General features: G+C 39.6%; 1 protein-coding gene across 2 annotated transcripts in view; it reads left to right on the plus strand.

Moving 5' to 3' along the window:
- ell2 (elongation factor for RNA polymerase II 2) overlaps positions 1-7,926 on the plus strand; it is a 134,492-nt gene extending 126,566 nt beyond the window's left edge. For both annotated transcript variants that reach the window (XM_080189096.1, XM_080189097.1), the window contains 2 exons: positions 955-999; positions 3,726-7,926. In XM_080189096.1, the coding sequence (XP_080045222.1) occupies positions 955-999; positions 3,726-3,842 (162 nt within the window). In that variant the 3' untranslated portion in view covers positions 3,843-7,926. The remainder of the gene's footprint in view (positions 1-954; positions 1,000-3,725) is intronic.
- Positions 7,927-20,663: the final 12,737 nt, after the last annotated feature.

Consider the following 20,663-nt stretch of genomic DNA (forward strand, 5'->3'; position numbering starts at 1 on the left):
GACGAGGGAGGCAGGAGTATACACAAACATTTGCATATGCGTGCTCCTCCCAGTGATGAGGTGGACTCATTTGTTTTGTGGGGCATAGTATACTTAATGTGAGCATGATTCTAAAGACTCACTCTCAATTACAGGTGTGTATATTGCAGAAGGTACCTACTATTTAATTCTTCCTATGAAGAGATAAAACTTCGAAGTTTTTTATTTCCTTTCCTGTTTTGTTGGTCATCTTGCACGATTTAGTAGCCCTAACTGAAGACCCAAACTAGTGACCGTTCTTGTCTGTATAAAAGTTCATGAGCCTGGTGCATGTTGCCACAAGGCTTTGTTCTCTCTAGGCAAGCTCATTCTGAATTTTCTGATCAGACTGAAAAGCCTTCCATCTCAAAGCATATTGAATATCCCAATCACACTAATACTATCTATATCAATTAACTTAAATGATTGTTATATTTTTGCATTTAAAAAGTGCTGAAATCTATCACTTCAGTGCATGTTCTGACATCTTGATGGCAATTCTGCAACTTCAGTGAGGAAAGTTTAATGTAAATTTTTGTCTTTTAACTTCAGACTACCTGCTTCCTCTGCTAGATTTTTATCAACTGTATTAAATAAACTTAAAGCAATCTCTGCTTTAACAATACTCACACCTGAATTTCAAGATTGTATATTCTCTTTTCATGTTTTATGATTACACTATTCATCTGTTTTTCCTTAAATTCTGAGTTCCACTGGAAATGTGTTACAGGTCAGAAACAAAGTTTTCCATAGTTAGTGTTAATTTTTACGTGCATTTTTCCAGTAACTTATGTGCATTGATTTACAAGTCACTGTACTTTTTAAAAAAAATGTGTATTGTTTGAACTTCCTATCTGAGCTTTTAAAACTTGAAAAAAATACTGTGTAATGTAGTCCTGACATTTTGACTCATAATAGATCTCCATTTGTTTGCAGATCATTGATGAGGAAGTTTTGCAAGAGTACTGGAAAATTACAAAGGTTAGTGATGAATTTCAGGATGGTCCAGGCCCTTCACATGGAATCACCTTCATTGTCCCTTCCATTTTATAATTAGATTAGAATTTAAAAAGTAACACCACATCTTGTTCAACTTTTCTCAAATGTTTCACATGAACCAGTTTGTACTTGAGTCACTTTCCTCCTTGGTAACAGTCTGGGTCCTGAATCAAAGTTGTGGGGTAAAGCCCCACTCCAGAGTTTGGACATTGAATATAGGATGACAGTTTTGTGCAATGCATTGCAAGTTCTAACTTATCAAAACGCCCATCACACCCACTCCTTGAAGTACTTTTCTTCTGCTTTACTGTACATTCACGTCAGAGCTGTTTACATGAGGGGGAGAGAAAAGTGTGCGTGGGAAATCTGAAATGGCAGATTGCTGCACATGTACAGATATTTGGATTTGTAGTTTCTTAAAAATGATGCTATGCTATAAAAAACTATATCCTCAATATAAATGGTACTTTGAAAGCAAAGAGTGTTTCCCAAATGTAAATATGCCAGATGCCTCCTGGTGATTTTAATTGTAGTTTTGTGCAAATTTTTATTGCTGTGAGTAGAAAATATTTTCAGTTGAGCTTAACTGCAAGATAACAGTCAGGCTTCAAGTACCAAAAATCCTAAATTGTGTTTTGTCTCTTCATATCATTCAGTTTGATTTTCACCAAGTTGAGATTACTTAAGAGCCTTTTTTTTAAAAAAAAAAGTGAGCCGGTCCTGATTTCTAGGATTCCTGACCATATTTCTGTGGATTCTGATTTTCAGGAGTGTCGTTTAAGGATGTGAGCTGCTTTGTATCAAGAGGCTGCACTGCCAAATTAGCTAACTTCTTTGTAATATAGGCAATTTTCATGGAGTAGGACCAGCTTTTCAAGGAATTGTGATTAATGGCAACTCTGGTGGCATGATCCCTAATCGAAGGTCCTTCTTACCCCCCCACCCTGCATAATCCGTTCTTCCCATATCTCCCATGGTTCCTCATGCCCCCATGGCAAGCTATGCTTCTCAAACAAGCTCTATAGCCACTCATGTTCTCCATGCAAAGGTGTGCCTCCCCCAAATACAGCCTCATTCAATCCATATAATTTTCATCAGATTGTTTAAAGTATCAATAGCTGAAATTGCAAGCACTTGAAATTTGTCACTCTTTCACAGTATCTATTTACACAAGTTTGAGGTTTCAAGTACTTGCAGTTTCTGCTATTGATACTATAAAAAGTTTGAATGCTTGATGTTATATTGATCTGTAGTTAAGATTTTAAGACCTTGGAAGAATAGCAATCAATTTTTGTAAAGCTTTTTTTTCACATCCTGATGTCACTTTTGTGTTCATTGCTTCTATACAATGTATAGTGAGTGAATGGGCATGAAGTGCTAAACCTTGGCATGGGGCATGAGGAGCCATAGGGAATAAGGAGTGTGTGGAGTAAGGAGAATATGCTGGAGGTTGAGGGCGTGTGAGGGTGAAGGCTCGTGGGCCTTTGTTTTTGTCAAAACTGAGATGAAATCCCACAATACTGAGGCAGGCCAATAAACAGCCCACCTCCACACCCAGCAGCCCCATGGCTGTCTCTGAACTTTTTCCTGGATTGACTGGACGAACTGCAGCCTGCACCTGCTCATGGCCCTTCCCCACAGTGAAATTTCATCCTTGCAGGTGTTTTTTTTCCCCAAGGCATGTGCTCGAGCTGAAAATTTTCTTGATTTTTGCTAGCTGCTTTGAGAATGAAAATCCAGCCCATTATCTCTATTCCTCTACAATGGCTTTGTACTTTGGGACATGCTTCTGATTATTTAGAGTAATAATTATTTAAGGAAAAAAAACATATTTCATGTATTCACAGTAAAATAAATGGAAAGTAACAATCTGTCACCAAAAAACAAATGTATTGGTTAAACAGAATGTAGAAAATGCTGTGGTGTGATGTACATTGAATTTATGTGCATAAATCCCCTGGAATATCTACATAACTTGATGTGAATTGTATAAATGTTTGAGAATGTATTGACTTAAGCAACCTAGGCTGAGTGAGTCGCATGAGGGTCCTCCTTCATCTCAGTGGGCCACAAGATTGAGACTGGGCATGTTCACTAATCACGATCCCATGAATAAGACTGAATACCTTTAATACATCCAAAGTTTTCATAAGTTATAGAAAATGTTTAATAAATTAGTTGAACTATCAACTTTGGTAAAAACAAAACAAATGTACTTTAATTGAACATAGAGGGAGTGCACAGCTCCCACGGTCAACATTGTGTGCAATCAGCAAGTACGTCACTTCAGTTATACTAGTAGGAAAAAACCTACATGGGCCAAAGCCAGCTGACTGTGACAACCCTGCATATGGGCAACAATCAACAAAATGTCTTGCGTTGCACTTAGAATCCTAATGGACTGTGTGTGGCCCCTGGATCACAGGTTCCCCACCACTGCACTAAGAAGTGAAAAAGTAATCTAGTTTAAGTTTTTATTGTTGGTAAGACTACTCCCATCATAAAAGGAGTTAAGTTGTACCATTCCTTAATTTTTAAAATTGTATTAAAATATTGAGTCTCCAGTATTGTAATAAATTCTAATTGTTACCGCATGACCAAATGAAATTTTATATTGTGTTTTCCATGCCATGGATTATGAAGTTAAGGAGGGTTAAGCATTCAAGTATTATATGCAAAATTCACTTTCTTTTCCTTTGTGTCTACAGAACAGTCCCAATTATCATGAAGAGAAACATAGATGTGAATACCTGCATAACAAACTGGCTCACATTAAGAGACTAATAGCAGATTATGACAAGCAACAGCTACAATCGTGGCATTAGAACTCACTGGACAGTTTGAAATATCCTTCTAGGATCAGAAGGAGATGCGTAATAACATTAAAAGCTAATATATTTTGAAACATTTATTCTAGGAATGGTGTCAAGGAATTTCTGAAAGTTTTCAGAAGTTTGATGATTTGATAATTTGAGTTCTGTTACTTCCCTGAACATCTGTGCTGCCCCCATCCTACATTTCTTTTAAATTGATGCTCTTTGCTTTAGAACCTCCACCTTCCTTTTTACTATTATACCAATATGCTTTTGTTTATCCAAGCTGATCATATTAGACTCAGTACTTGGACTCTCCTGATTTGATTTCTACATTAACAATTGATAGCACTAACAACAAACTGACAGTTGAATAAACAAAGGTATGTGGTACTTGCTAAATTCTGCTAAACACTTTGCCTTAAGTGGTTGAATGTTCCTAAGGCAATTTGCACAAATAGTTTTCAAAAAAGTATTCATAGAAATGTTAAAAAAAAAATGGAAAAGTATGACAAGCACTACAAACTGCCTATAATTCTTTACACAGCGCTGCAATTGCAAACCATATGCTAAAAATGCAAACAAAGTCAGCTCCTGTGCCCCTTGCCTTAAGGTGTTTCCTCATGTACACTTAGTATAGTGACTATTAATTAGACACAGCTTCCTTCTGTCCTGTACAATTGGGAAGCTAACAGTGACCTACCCAATATGTGCATGTGTGAGTGAGAGTATCTGTGTAAATGTAGAGGGGGAAGAGAGTAAGCTGCTTTCTGTAGCCAAATGCTCAGGACAAAACAACTGATGAGTGTTATTGTAGGTATTTTCCTATAAATGTACTACTTCCTCCATGGAAATGAAAGCCTTTCCATTTCAAGTGATTATCAGCTTTATTAACATGGAAGCGTTGCTACTGTGCAAAATTTGAAAGAGATCTTATAGTTTTGGGGAAATTTAAGAAACTAACCTTCATGTAGGAGACTTATTTGTATACTACTTTAAAGTATTTTTGAAAACAAATTATATACAAAGAAGCAGTCACCTGCATGTACTAGTTTATTTAAAATTTGTTCTCCTGCGTGCCAGGAATATAATTGAAAACAGATGTAATTAATTATACTGTGACCATCAAACAGCACAAAGAAATCATTTGAATTTATAACGTCTCTGTACTTAAACCAGTGCATTGAATTTCAGTTGGTATAATGCCTATTGATATGGTAGATAATTTATCATGTGGGAACATTAAGTTATTTGGTTGGAAGATGCAAGGTTTGGGATAAATATTAAGACTAATAATCTGTGTAATTTTTTTGTCTTTTCAAAATGCTGCCAAGTGAAAAGGGAAGCATAATGTTTACAAATGAGTGTTGGAAAGTTTGCCAAATTGTTTGGTTGAATCTTCAATAAATTCCTGTGTCTCCAGCTTCACTCCAAATGCTGGTTCATAACCATGCTGTAAACCATGAAACTTGCTCTTCCTATCTCAGACTAATTTTAATCATTGTAGTTTAAGTATTAAGGGTGAGTCCGAATGTTTAGATTTTCATGGTATATTTACGGTACTAATCACTGGAATAGGATCGACCAAGGACTAGAATCTTGACTCTCACTTCAGTTATTTTATATTGGTGCTTTACCAGGTATTCCCAACTTTAAGATTCTTTTAATTAAGCCAAGATTGTTTCCGTCAAATGCCCAAAGTTATTACATTAATGACATTTGCATTGATAATGTGAATGTTTTAAATTAGTGTTTCACTCTTTTTAAAGAGTTTAGGTTAACTTAAACTTCCTAACTAGGGATCTGTCCACACTGGTAAATTCTGTGCATCAATAATATTGGATAACATCTGACAATGTAATTTACAATAATTAGATTCCATTTATGGCATTTTGCTGGTATACCTCGTCCAGTCTTAAAATTCAGTGAGTTACTCATTTGTATTAGATATGAACATCCCTGAATACAACAAAAAATTCACCGTAACATTTCAAGCTCTCGAACGCCATGAAGCCATCTGATCTAGAATTGACAATGAAAATATAAAACTGCTTGATTATATTTGATATCTACAGTAAGGCTTTTGGTATTACCAATTTTGCAGTCATTGGATATATATCCATTTCAAAACTATTCCACTGCACAGTTAGCGTGTACCTGGAGATTCATTTTGATGTGCGTTATTCATTAAAGACTTCTCTAATTTTTGTAATGGTACTCGGGTACAAACTCTAGGGATAGAAATAGATTTTGTTTTGTCTCCTTGTTCAAATAACAACTTTGACTTGCATTCACTAGTAGTTACAATGTAGTCACTAGGAATAAGTGCCAAATCACAAATGGAAAAATTGAATTTTTGTAAGTGCCTATCACTTTACAATAATAAGTGCTACTTTTGTTATTACTTTATTTTTTAGTAATCTAGTGGAACCATTGTGGCCTCACATTAGAGATTGTATATGCCAGATCTGTGGTAGTTTGCCTAAGGGAATGTGTATTGTTGGAGGTTTGTCCTGTAACCTAGATCCTTTTCATAAATGAAACTGATTTATTTCACTGGTTCCATCAATGCTAAAGAACGGTCATAAAGCCAAAACTGTACATATGTTCCTTAATGCAATTAAAATAGTTCTTCAGGCTAAGGAGCATGACCTGGCACACTAAATATGCATACTAGTATATGGTGGCTTAGGGAAAGTCACTTTTTGTCTTTAGCATGGTCTTAAAATTTTGACTTTGTATTTACAGGACCTAAATTTTGAACCAAAGTCATTTTCCAACCTGAAGCCAGAAAGTACTCGGAACACTTATTCCTTAGTAACTACACTAAAAATGCCTATCAGCAATTAGAATTTTAGGACTCAATTTCAGAGTGGTTGTAGCATTTTAAAAATTCAATTTAATTTGCAAGCAGTTTACACCAAAGCTGCCTACATTAACATGTTGTGCAGTACCTGCAGTACTTTGAAAAAGAACATAATAAAAAACTTCCTTAATTAATCAGTTTTGTAAGCTTAGTGATCAGTGCTTTAAAAACAAGCAGTTCAGTGGCATAAAGATTTGTTTTTTTAAACTATCTGATTTGTGTAATTATTGGAAAGGTGTCAGTTGTATTGTGAAAATGGATGTACTCATGGCTTTGTTGAAACAAACAAATACTGTTGCAAGTATCTGGTTTACAGCCAAGGTGTTGCATTCATTGAAAATGCGTAATTAGATTGCCAGCTTTATAATTTATATATAAAAATTGATTGTGATTGCATTGTTCATATATAAAAATGTAGCAATCAGAATTTGCCATTTTATTGGCAAATGGAAATTATTGTCCAAAAATGCCCAAATCTGAGAAATGAATAACAATTTACAATCCGTTTAATCTAAATACAACTGATTAACACTTGTTGCATATTGCAAATTAATCAGGGAAAAAACTTTGCATTTAACAAGTTTCTTTCCTATTCCAAAATATTGATAGTTATTCCAGAAAGAGTAACGAACACTAGTCTTAGCATAAATATATCACAGTATTAAATTCTAAGCTAATAATTCATTTGCTAGCAGCTTCAGATGTTTTTATTGGATTACTAGTAAAGTGAAACTCAATTCCTTATGAAACAATATGTTGGGAAAATATTTTTCTCTCCTTGTATTGTTGCCCTTTTAATATCTATTTTTCCTATAATCTTGGTATTAAGGTTTGCCAAATGGTTAGGGTTTTGCCTCAATACTTTGAAGTCTTTAGATTGCTAGTTTAATAGTTTCTCTTCCTCACATGTCCTTGATGCAGTTGAAACCAACAGTTTGAATTGTTTTGGAAATATACGGAATAGTATTCACTACAGAAGACAAAAGAATGCAAGGAATTAAAACATGACTGGAATATATTATATTCTCAGTAGCCTCTTAGCTGTTGTGAATGTCTTGATTTCTGAGTTACACAGTAAATCTTTACCATCTAGTTTGGACCATTGAAACTGGAAATGCCGCAGGAGTGTTTTCGCTAATGAAAATACAAAATATTTGAGCCACAATGCCTCCATTCCACATGTAATGTAAGCTGTTTATTTAAATTACATTAAAATATTGACTTTGCATATGAGAGAAGTTTTGTGTTTTATTCAGGCTTGTAAATTTTGTACAATAACCAGTATTTTAATGTGACCACCTTCATGAAACATGATACATTATCACCCTTTATTACCAAGGTACTCCCCCTCCTTTTCCAATCCTTCCAAAATGTCAAATCCTCTTCAATATTCAGTCCCCAGCCTTGGTCACTTTGCAACCACGTCTCTGCAATTGGTTTAAATTCATACTCATTGATTTCTATTTTTGCAATCTTACGAATGCTGTGTGCATTCAGATAAAGAGCTTTTAATTTTGTCTTTATCATGTTTTCCTACTCAGAGCCTATTTATTGGTGTACTCTTATCATAGAATCCCATAATGCAGAAAGGAGCCATTCAGCTCATCGAGTCTGCACTGACCACAAACCCACCCACTTCCCATTCTCGTAACCCCATGTGTTTACTCTGCTAATCCCCCTGACACTAGGGCCAACTTAGCATGGCCAGTCAACCTAACCTGCACATCTTGTGCTCATGTGCTCTGTTCATTCCTGTCACTCTGAACATCATCTACATTGTTATTCTGCACAGTTGCCTTGTCCTTGCGTGGGAAATTTATAAATTTTCTCTCATTTTAACCCTCCTCCACAGCCCTGCCCCCCTAAAAAAAAACTATTTAAAACCCTAATCCAGTTATACAATTTGCCAAGACATTTGCCATAGTGCAGTTCAAATGACGGTTATTCCAGTGGTAAAGCTCCCACCCTCTTTCCCTGTTACAAATGCCAGTGTCACATGAATGAAAACACATTTTGCCCACTCCACAGATTCAACTCTGATCTTACCCACTGCCAATTTGCTTGTGTTTCAGGTAGTAAACACAGTAAAAAGTCTGACAACACCAGATTTTAGTCCAACCTATTTATTTGATAATAAATAGGTTGGACTAAAACCTGGTGTTGTCAGACTTTTTACTGTGTTTACGCCAGTCCAACGCTGGCATACCCACATCATTTCAGGTAGTAAACCAGAGATTACCATTTATAATTCTGCTTTTTAAAATTTAACCTCAGCTGCTTAACTCCCTTTGCAGAACCTCCTCCTTAGCTCTACCTATGGGGACCATGACAGCTGAATACTTTCCCTCCCATTCCAAGTTCCTCTCCAGTTCTTAGCACTGGGCAGGCAATACAGCTTTCAGTATTTGTGCTCTGCTGCAGAGAACAGTACCTATCCCCCCAACTATAGCATCCTTTTCTGGCACTACATTCTTGCTCCCCTCACTTGAATGCCCCCCTGTACCACAGTACCATGGTCAATTTGTTCATCTTCCTTTCAGTCCCTGCTCTGTGTGGGCTGAAAGAACCTCAAAACCTGTTGCAAGGGCTTTGACGCCCCAAATGCTATCCACAGACTCCCATACCTGCCTGTCTCATAGTCACACCCTCCAGTTCCTGACCACAGACCAAAGCTGATGTACCTATGGAGTCTGACTGTCTCCTGCAACAAAATGGCTACTTATTTGATACATCAGTGTCCAAAGTTTGAACTCCGATTCAACTCTAAGCCGAAGTTCCTCAAGGTGCAGATATTTAACTACAGATGTGGTTGCTGTGGATCACCTTGATGTTCAGCAACTTCCACTTGCAGCAGTTTGAACAAATCACCACACGGCACAGTACTTAACACTGCCTCTTCACAACACCAGGGATCTGGATTCAATTCTGCCCTTGGGTCACTCTGTGGAGTTTGCATGTTTTCTATGTCTTTGTGGGTTTCCTCCAGGTGCTCCAGGAACCTTGCAACCCATCAAACAAGAACTTGCTGCTTATCTAGTTAATGCCTCTTAAATTAGCTCTTGGGTCTCACTGTCTTTTACTCACACTAGCTGACTTGTCATCCTGCTGGTCACAATGCTAAAGAACACATTAATCCACATTTAGAGATTAGAATATGAAGAATGTATTTTTCCTCTCACTTCAGTCTTCTACATACGAAACAACTGTCTGCAATATGTTTGCACCACAGAGCTACTCGTCTATTCAAAATTGGGAATCTTTAAATGCTGTAATTTACAGAACTTGAGTCTGGCCACATCCAGTCATGATGGTAGTGGACAATTAAATAACTTACTGGAAGAAGAGGCTCCACAAATATCTGCATTCTCAATGATGGAGGAGTCCAGCACATAAGTGCAAAAGACAAGGTTGAAGTCTTCACAGCAATCTTCAGCCAAAAGAGCCATGTGGATGATTCATCTTTTCCACCAGAGGTCCTCAGCATCTCAGATGTCAGTCTTCAAACAATTCAACTCCATGTGATGAGAAATACTGAAGGTATTGGATACTGCAAAGACAATGAACCCTGACGAAATGTACTGAAGACTTGTGCTCCAGAACTTGCCATTCCCCCAGCCAAGCTCTTCCAGTACAGTTACAACATTGGCATCTACCCGGCAATGTGGAAAGTTGCCCAGGTTTGTTCTATACATTAAAAGCAGGACAAATCCAATTTCTACCCCATCAGTCTACTCTGGATCATCAATGAAGGTCAATGGTATCAAGCAGCATTTCCTTAGCAATAACCTGCTCAGTTTGGGTTCTGCCAGGATCACTCAGCTCCTAATCTCATGACATTACTTCAAACATGGAAAATTGAGCTGAGGTAAGAGTGACTACCCTTGCTGTCATTGCAGCATTGACTAAGTGTGGCACAGTGAGTCCTGGCAAAACGGAAGTCAATGGGAAGTACAGGGAAAACTCACTGCTGGTTGGAGTCACGCACAGTTCACAGGAAGGGAATCGAACTATTGCCCCTTGAAAATCACTGAACTTCCCCTGCAATATCAACATCCTAAGAGTTAGCATTAACCAGAAGCTGAACTGGGCTAGCCATTTAAATACTGTGACTATAAGAGCAGTTCAGAGGGAAGGAATCATGTGGCAAGTAACTCATCTCTTGATTCCCCACTGTCTGTCCAGGATTTAGAGTGACTTACCTTCGGAACCGATCTTTTCCTTTTCAGTGAGACCTACAAACTCTCATGCTTTACGGCAGCTGGTGCTGTAAAAAGGGGGCAAGTGCTATGAAATTTAAGTGTAGGTAAGTCGGTACAGAGTATCACTCCGCTGCTGATTATCACTGAAGAAGTTACGGCCAGTAAATGCAGTACTGAGGTAGTGCTGCACTGTTGGAGAGAAAGATGTGAAATTAAATGAAATTTTCTTTGAAAGAGCCGCCAAAGTCTATACTGCACCTTCCTAGTGTTATACTATTTTGTAATTCTCACTGAACAGAAAGCCCCAACTGCTCGCTCAGGAGAACATGAAAGATCCAAAACGTTTGGAAAAAAGCTTTTATCCCTCCAACCAACACGACTGGTCAATAGCACATCCTTATTTATGGGAGTTTGTTGTGCGCAAATTGGCTTCCATGTTCTCCACATTACAACAACAACTATATTTCAAATGTTCTTAATTGGCAATGAAGCCATGAAAGGTGGTGTACAAGTGTAAGTCTTTATTTTAGCTGAACAGAAGATATGCCGTATATAATGTGAGTTCTTGTTCTTTCTAAATAAATGTTTATGGAAACTTTCATTTTTGGGATATATTTCAGCCTGTGCCATTTTTAATGGGGCAATTAAACATCTCCGTTTCGATTCTGCTTTAAACCGATTCCACGCCGACTTAGAGTTTATATAAAGCACAAGATGCATTTTCACTTTGGGCAAGGATTCTCGTGTTACCTATCTAGACTTGAGTGTTTGGTGCTCTCTGCAGGCAGTGAGTGGTTTTGCAATTAAACAAAATTTCATGTAATTCAACTAACTTGTAGCAAAAAGAAATCTCATCTTCAGAGTTGTTTGGAGTAAGAGCATACAATATATCTGACTCTTAAAATCAAATAAGGTAATAGTGTATCAGAATTGCAACATATCGTCGATATACAAGGACTTCAACCTACCCCAGTGATGTATTCCTAACCTTGGAGTTATTTGCAGTATTGCATAATTTGGAAGATTCCCTGACTTTTACTGACAAGACTGCCCGGAAAGTGGCTGGAGAATGACCACAACTGCTGTGCAGTTACAGTTTCCAATATATTTTTTTTAAATTTCCTTTTTAGGGGAATTTGGAACTAAATCAAGTGCCAGTGATTGCTTAATAACCAATTGACTTTTAAGCTATTTACATTTAAATCCAATATTAGTTTGACACAGTGGTTTCTTGTATATCTTTGGCCCTTGGGGATGTTTATTACATTGAAAGCTCTACAGAGGATGACGACAAGGTTGGGTTCATTGCTGAACATAAGCTGGTACTCGTCAAAACTGCTGTCTTTCAGAAACGCATTAAAGCTGAGGCCCAAGCTGTCTGTTAAACTGAATGTTAAAAGATCCTATGGAACTACCAGAGGAAGGGATTTCTGGTGACTTTATCTTTTAATGCTTTACCATTTCAGAGGAATTAATCATTCATCTCACCTGATGTGCTCAAATTGGCAATCATGTTTTACCTCAGTGACTACACTTCAAAAGTAATTTCATTGGTGTAGAGCACTTTGGAATTTCTGAGGATGTGAAATGAGCTACATAAATGCAAGGCTTAAACTTTGATTTCATTATGAGAAACACTAAATTGCTTAATTACCTCTCTTTCTCCCCCCCCCCCCCCCCCCATCCCACCCCCTAGATCATTTCTGGATCCCTCAGAGTATAAGTATTCAGGAAAAACGGTGAGCAAGTTTGTCTGTCACGATGGTAAAATACTTCTGTCTACTGTGTTCCAATCCTAGCAGATAATATTAGACAAGTAAGATCCCAGAATGAAACCTGGCTTGATAGATCCTAACTTTTACCATTTTTAGAAACTATAGATGGCAGTAGCTGAACAGGAGTCTGCTTGTGTACTTTTAACACAAATAATAAAATGTGTATTAAACAAGAAGAATTAACTTTTATACTGGACAAAAAGATTGAAAAGATTTCAACATAGCAGAAAATTATTCAAACTCACGCTATTCTCTGAATATCACATCATGGTAATAAAAAGGCAAGAAACAAAGTGAAACCTGGATCTAAAGTAGCTGACTAATATATGTATGGCCCTACAGAAATATCACCAATATTGCGAGCTGACCTGAGTCTATGAAAACACTTGTCGTTTTTTTATTGTGCATGCCAGACACTGTGCACCTGAATGGTATGGGGTTACAACAGTTGCACACAAGATGCTACTTAACTTTGTTGTTTGCATACCTCTTGTGCTAATGTGATTATGAGCAGTTCTTGGCAAAGGGATAAAGTGATGTGTGTTGTTGCCAATTATTCCCAAATCTTTTGCCTTACTGGCACTGTTATGATAAAATGCAGTCTTATTTGGAGCAAATATCCATTTACTTTGGTTTTATGCTTTCCGACTTCAGATATAGCCATCATCATACACAACCACTTCTACTTACATAGTACCTTTAATGTAATGAAACATCCAAAGATACTTCACAGAGGCTTTATAAAACAAAATACGATACCAAGCCATGTAAGGAAATATTAAGTTAGATGATGAGAAGCTTGGTCAAGGAGGTATTAAAGGAGAAAAGCCAAGTAGGGGTGGAGAGTTTTAGGGAGGGAATTTCAAGACTGAAGTATTGACAACACAACTGTCAAAACCAGCGAAAGTGGAGGATGAACTTACAGGACTGCAGATTGTGGACCTGGAGAAGACAAAAATAAGGTTATGGAGCGATTTTCAAACGAGGATAGTTTTAAAATGGAGGTGTTGCTTAATAAGGAGCTAGTAACAGTTAACGATTACAGGACGGGTAATAATTTGATTTGTTATTGTCACATGTATTAACACAGTGAAAAGTATTGTTTCTTGCACTATACAAACAAAACATACTGTTCATTTGAGAAGGAAATGAGACCGTGCAGAACATAGTGTTACAGTTGTAGCTAGGGTGTAGAGAAAGATCAACTTAATACAAGTTAAGTCCATTCAAAAGTCTGACAGCAGCAGAGAAAAGCTGTTTTTGACTTGGTTGGTAAGTGACCTCAGACTTTTGTATCTTTTTCCCAACTGAAGAAGGTGGAAGAGAGAATGTCCGGGGTGCATGGGGTCCTTAATTATGCTGGCTGCTTTATCGAGCCAGCAGGAGGTGTAGACAGTCAATGGATGGGAGGCTGGTTTGCATGATGGATTGGGCTGCATTCAGGACCTTTTGTAGTTCCTTGCGGTCTTGGGCAGAGCAGGAGCCATACCAAGCTGTGATGCAACTAGAAAGAATGCTTTCTATGATGAATCTGTAAAAGTTGGTGAGACTCATCGCTGACATGCCAAATTTCCTTCGTCTTCTGAGAAAGTAGAGGTGTTGGTGGGCTTTCTTAACTATAGTGTCAGCATGGGGGGACCAGGACAGGTTATTCGTGATCTGGACACCTAAAACTGGAAGCTCTCGACCCTTTCTACTTCGTCCCTATTGATGTAGATAGGGGCATGTTCTCCTTTTATGCTTCCTAAAGCTGATGACAACCTCCTTTTTGTTTTGTTGATGTTGAGGGAGAGATTGTTGTTGCTGCACCAGTTCACCAGTTTCGCTATCTCATTCCAGTACTCTTTCCCATCGTCGTTTGAGATCCAACCTACTACGATGTTGTTGTCAGCAAACTTGAAAATTGAATCGAAGGGGAATTTGGCCACACAGTCATAGGTGCATAAGGAGTATAGTAGGGGGCTGAGAACACAGCCTTGTGGGGCACTGGTGTTGAGAATGATTGTGGAAGAGGTGTTGCTGCCTATCCTTATTGATTGTGCTCTGTGAGTTAGAAAGTGCAGGATCCAGTCGCAGAGGGGTTTGGAGATGTTTTGTGGGAATAATGGTGTTGAAGGCTGAGCTATAGTCAATAAATAGAAGTCTGACATAGATGTCCTTGTTATCTAGGTGTTCCAGGGTTGAGTGCAAGGTCAGGGAGATGGCATCTGCTGTGGACCTGTTGCGATGGTAGGCAAACTGTAATGGATCCAGGTAGTCTGGGAGGCTAGAATTGATTTGTGTCATGACTAGCTTTTCAAAACACTCCATAACAATGGATGTCAGAGCCACCGCCGATAATCATTAAGGCAAGTTGCTTGGTTTTTCTTAGGCACTGGGATGATGGTGGTGGTCTTGAAGCAGATGGAGACCTCAGATTGTTGGAAAGAGAGGTTGAAGGTGTCTGCGAATACGCCAACATGCAGGATCTGAATGCTAGTCATCCAGGCCAGTCGCTTTCCATGGGTTGACTTTTGAGAGGACTGCTCTGACGTCTGCAATGGTGACCCCAGATACAGGTTCATCCACAGCTTCTAGAGGGCATGGTCTCGCTGACCTCTTGCTCAAAACGGGCATAGAATGCATTAAGCTCATCAAGAAGGGATGCATTGGAGCTGGCAATTTTACATGCCTTCATCTTGTAGCCTGTTACATCTTGCAGACTTTGCCATAATCAGCGGGGGTTGGTATGACTAGTCTGAGACCCCAGATTGGTCCGGTACTGTCTTTTGGCATCTTTGATGGATGATCTTAGATCATATCTGGCTTTCTTGTATACGTCAGTGTTGCCTGACTTGAATGCCTCAGACCTGGGCTTCAGCAAGCAGTGGATATCCCTGTTCATCCGTGTGTTCCCCAACCAGAAACCATGGATTTGCTTCTGTCCATGTCTTGCACCAAATGGGATTTGGTGCAAGACATGAATAGAAATGTTTCGGATGACCTCAGATTTAAAAATGGTAGAGTGTGGGATTCCAGCCAGGTGTTTGATACATTAGTCAAGCCTGAGTGAGGAATTCAGAAGAGTTGAGGCAGGGCAGAATCAAGTGATCTTACAATTTAAGTTTATAAATGTACTTATTAGTGTCACAAGTAGGCTTACATTAACACTGCAATTGCGTTACTGTGAAAATCCCTAGTCACCATACTGCGGCACCTTTTGGACAAACTGAGGGAGAATTTGTTTAAGAAGGGGAACAGAGACTTTGCCAGGAATTATAGACCGGTGAGTCTTACTTCTGTTGTGGGCAAGGTTTTAGAAAAAATTATTAGGGATAGGATTTATAGTTATTTGGAGTGTAATGAATTGATTAGAAATAGTCAGCATGGTTTTGTAGCGGATAGGTCGTGCCTTACTAACCTTATTGAGTTTTTTGAGAAGGTGACCAAAGAGGTGGATGGGGGCAAGGCAGTTGACGTGGTATACATGGATTTTAGTAAGGCGTTCGATAAGGTTCACCATGGTAGGCTTCTGCAGAAAATGCAGATGTATGGGATTGTGGGTAATCTAGGAAGTTGGATCAGGAATTGGCTATCAGATAGGAGACAGAGGGTGGTGGTGGATGGTAAATATTCATCATGGAGTACAGTTACGAGTGGTGTGCCTCAGGGATCTGTTTTGGGGCCACTGTTGTTTGTAATTTTTATTAATGATCTGGATGAGGGTATAGTTGGGTGGATTAGTAAATTTGCTGATGACACCAAAATTGGAGGTGTGGTAGATTGTGAGGAAGGGTGTCATAGTCTGCAGGGAGACTTAGGTTGCAGAGCTGGGCCGAGAGGTGGCGGATGGAATTTAATGCGGAGAAGTGTGAGGTAATTCACTTTGGTAGGAGCAACAGATGTGTCGAGTATAGGGCTAACGGGAGGACTTTGAATAGTGTGGATGAACAGAGGGATCTAGGTGTGTGTGTACATAGATCCCTGAAAGTTGGGAATCAAGTAGATAAGGTTGTTAAGAAGGCGTACGGTGTCTTGGCGTTTATTGGTAGGGGGATTGAATTTAGGAGTCGCAGTGTAATGTTGCAACTGTACACTACTCTAGTGCGGCCGCACTTGGAGTACTGTGTGCAGTTCTGGTCCCCGCATTACAAGAAGGATGTGGAGGCGTTGGAGAGGGTGCAGAGGAGGTTTACTAGGATGTTGCCTGGTATGGTGGGGAGGTCCTATGAGGAGAGACTGAGGGATTTAGGGTTGTTTTCGTTGGAAAGAAGGCGGCTAAGAGGGGATCTTATTGAAACATATAAGATGATTAGAGGTTTAGATAGGGTGGATAGTGATAGCCTTTTTCCTCGGATGGAGAAAGCTAGCACGAGGGGGCATGGCTTTAAATTAAGGGGGGGTAGCTACAGGACGGATGTCAGGGGTAGGTTCTTTACCCAGCGGGTGGTGAGGGATTGGAATGCCCTGCCTGCTGCAGTTGTAAATGCGTCTAGTTTGGGGGCGTTTAAGAGATCTCTGGATAGGTTTATGGACGAAAAGGGATTGGTATAGGCTAGTGGGTCATTGTTTTTGTAACTGGTCGGCGCAACATCGTGGGCCGAAGGGCCTGTTCTGCGCTGTAGTGTTCTATGTTCTATGTTCTAATTTAGTATGGCTAATGCACCTATTTCCAACCAGAGGTGTAAGCAGCAGGATGCATGTGATTGACTGAGCCAATTAATCTCACAACCAACAGATCAGCCCAAAGTTCTGCAGTCCTGCTGCATTCAATTGTGAATGATGGTGAATAATTAAACAACTAACTGGAGAAGAAGGTTCCAAAATATCCCCATCCTTGAGCATAGGACTGTGTAGCATGTCAATGCAGAAGGAAAAGCTGAGGTATTTGCAACTGCCTTTAACTCCAAGTGTAGAACAGATGATCCAACTCCACTTTCTGAGGTTCCCAACGTCACAGGGTGCCAGTCTTCAGCCAATTCAATTCACTTGTGATATGTAGAAGCAGCTGAATACACTAAATACAGCAATCGTTATGGACCCTGACAATATCCAGAAGATAGTATTGAAAACATGCCTCAGAACTAGCTAAACCCTAACCCAAATGATTCCAGTATGGCTACAACAGTGGCATCTACATGACAATATGAAAATAAAACCTGTTCAATTATCATTCCATCAGCTGCCTCTCAGTCATTAGAAAAACAATGGAAGATGTCTTTTTGTGTCTTATTTTCTAATTTTCCTCCACCTCATTGTTCTAAATAATAATTTTCATAATTCATGATGGTTTTCAACTTTACAGGACTGATATAACCATGTCTTGATTTCATTCCTGATTTTCAACCCATTGTCATAACTGCCCTTGAAATCAAGACTGCATTTGACCAATTGTGGCATCAGGAATTAAATTATATGCATATTTGTAAGGAATGAAGTTAAGTCGATGGCAAGAAGTGATCTAGGATCAGGAGGTATAGAATCTCAGTGGGTAGAGTTGAGGAATCACAAAGGTAAAAAGACCCTGATGGGAGTTCTGTACAGACCCCCTGGCAGTAGTCAGGATGTGGGGCAGAAAATAAATCAGGAGATAGAAAAGACATATAAAAAGGCAATATTGCAATAATCATAGGGGACTTCAATATGCGGATGGACTGGGAAAATCAGGTAGGTAGTGGATGCCAAGAAAAGGAATTTGTGGAATGTCTGAGAGGCTTTTTTGGAGCAGTTTGTGACAGAGACTACTGGGGAACAGGGTATTCTGGATTTGGTGATGTGTAATGAGGTAGACTTCATTAGGGAACTCAGTGAAGGAACCCTTTGGGAGCAGTGACCACAACATGATAGAACTTACCCTGCAGTTTGAGAGGGAGAAACTGGAGGGAGAATAAGGTAACTGCAAATTCATGAGAGGAGCTGGCCAGAGTTGTTTGGAAAGGAAGCCTAGCAGGGAAGACAGTACACAGCAATGGCAGGAGTTTTGGGGGATTATTCGGGAGGCACAACACAAATTCAGCCCAAGGAGGAGGAAACATGCTAAAGGGAGGACGAGGCATCCATGGATGATGAGGAAAGTCAAGGACAACATAAAAGCAAAAGAAAAAGCATACAAAGTGGCAAGGATTAGTGGGAAGCCTGAGGATTGGGAAGCCTTTAAAAGTGAGCAGAGGACAACTAAAAAAGCAATAAGGGGGAGAAGATGAAATGAATGTAAGCTAGCTAGTAATATAAAAGAAGATAGTTTTTTTTCAATATACAAAAGGTAAGAGAGAGGCAAAAATAGCCATTAGACCACTGGAAAATGAGGCTGGAGAAGTAATAATAGGAAACAAAGGAAAGGCGGAGTAACTGAATAGTTACTTTGCATCAGTCTTCACGGTGGAAGACACCAGTGGGATGCCAGAGCTCCAGGAGAGTCAGGGGGCACACGTGAGTGTAGCGGCCATCACTAAGGAGGAGGTCCTGGAGAAACTGAAAGATCTGAAGGTGGATAAATCGCCTAGACCGATGGACTACACCCCAGAGTTTTAAAAGAGATAACTGATGAAATTGTGGAGGCATTGGTGGTGATCTTTCAGGAATCACTGGAGGAAGGGAGGGTACCAGAGGACTGGTAAGTAGTGAACGTAACACCGCAGTTTAAGAAGGGAGGGAAGCAGCAGATGGGAATTATAAGCTAGCTAGCCTGACTTCGGTCATTGACAAGATTTTCGAGTCCATTATTAAAGATGAGATCACAGAGTACTTGGAAGTGCATGATAAAGTAGGACTGAGTCAGCACTGCTTTGTTAAGGGGAGATCATGTCTTCCAAATCTGTTAGCGTTCTTTGAGGAGGTAAAGAGTAAGTTAGATAAAGGAGAACCAGTGGACGTAATTTATTTAGGTTTCAAGAAGGCCTTTGACAAAGTGCCGCATAGGAGATTATTTAATAACTCAAGTGCCCATGGTGTTAAAGGTAAGATCTTGGCATGGATAGAGGATTGGTTGACTGACAGAAATAAGACAGTGCAGATAAAGGGGTCTTTTTCAGGATGGCAGCTGGTGACTAGCGCTGTGCCTCAGGAATCAGTGTTGGGACCACAGCTTTTCACAATATACATTAACAATTTGGAGAAAGGAACTGGAGGCACTGTTGTTAAGTTTGCAGATGATACAAAGATATGTAGAGGGACAGATGGTATTAAGGAAGCAGGAGGCTGCAGAAGGACTTGGACAGATTAGGAGTGGGCAAAGAAGTGGCAGAGGGAAAACAATGTGGAAAAGTGTGAGGTTATGCACTTTGGAAGGAGGAAAGGAGGCAGAGACTATTTCCTAAATGGGAAAATGCTTAGGAAATCAGAAACACAAAGGGACTTGGGAGTCATTGTTCAAGATTCTCTTATGGTTAACTTGAGGGTTCAGTCAGCAGTTAGAAAGGCAAATGCAATGTTAGCATTTATTGAACATAGAACATTAAGTGCAGTACAGCCCTTTGGCCCTCATGGCGAGAGAGCTAGAATATGTACTTCTGAGGCTATATCAGACTCTGGTCAGACCCTATTTGGAGTATTGTGAGTAGTTTTGGATCCCATATCTAAGTAAGGATGTGCTAGCCTTGGAAAGGTCATACACTATGGTGCAACGCAGTTAAGCTGAGGTCCCTTGATGGGGGTAAAGGCTACCAGGCCTCATCCTTGTAATTTGTTAGTGGGGCCTGGGATGGCATGTCAGCAATAAATCACAGAGTCTGTCCAGCAGACAGATGGCATAGTAACCAGAGCAATATCAGTGGGGTCAGGACTTGACAGCATGTGAAACCCCTCAGGGCTTATTCAGTGGCCAGGGAGAATATGTGTAACCTGAGCCCCAAGCCAGTGATGACCCCCAATCTGAGGACATGCGGACCAGCACAAGCCTCCCAAACCCTGGCACCATTGCAAGACCCCACTCTGCCTATGGTGCTCAGTGGTACCCACCACCTCACTCACCTTCACTACTGCTGCACCAGAACCACACTTTTATAAAGCAGTAGTG

Source organism: Carcharhinus amblyrhynchos, chromosome 5, assembly GCF_965287045.1.
Source record: "Carcharhinus amblyrhynchos chromosome 5, sCarAmb.v2.hapA, whole genome shotgun sequence".
NCBI classification, from domain to species: domain Eukaryota; kingdom Metazoa; phylum Chordata; class Chondrichthyes; order Carcharhiniformes; family Carcharhinidae; genus Carcharhinus; species Carcharhinus amblyrhynchos.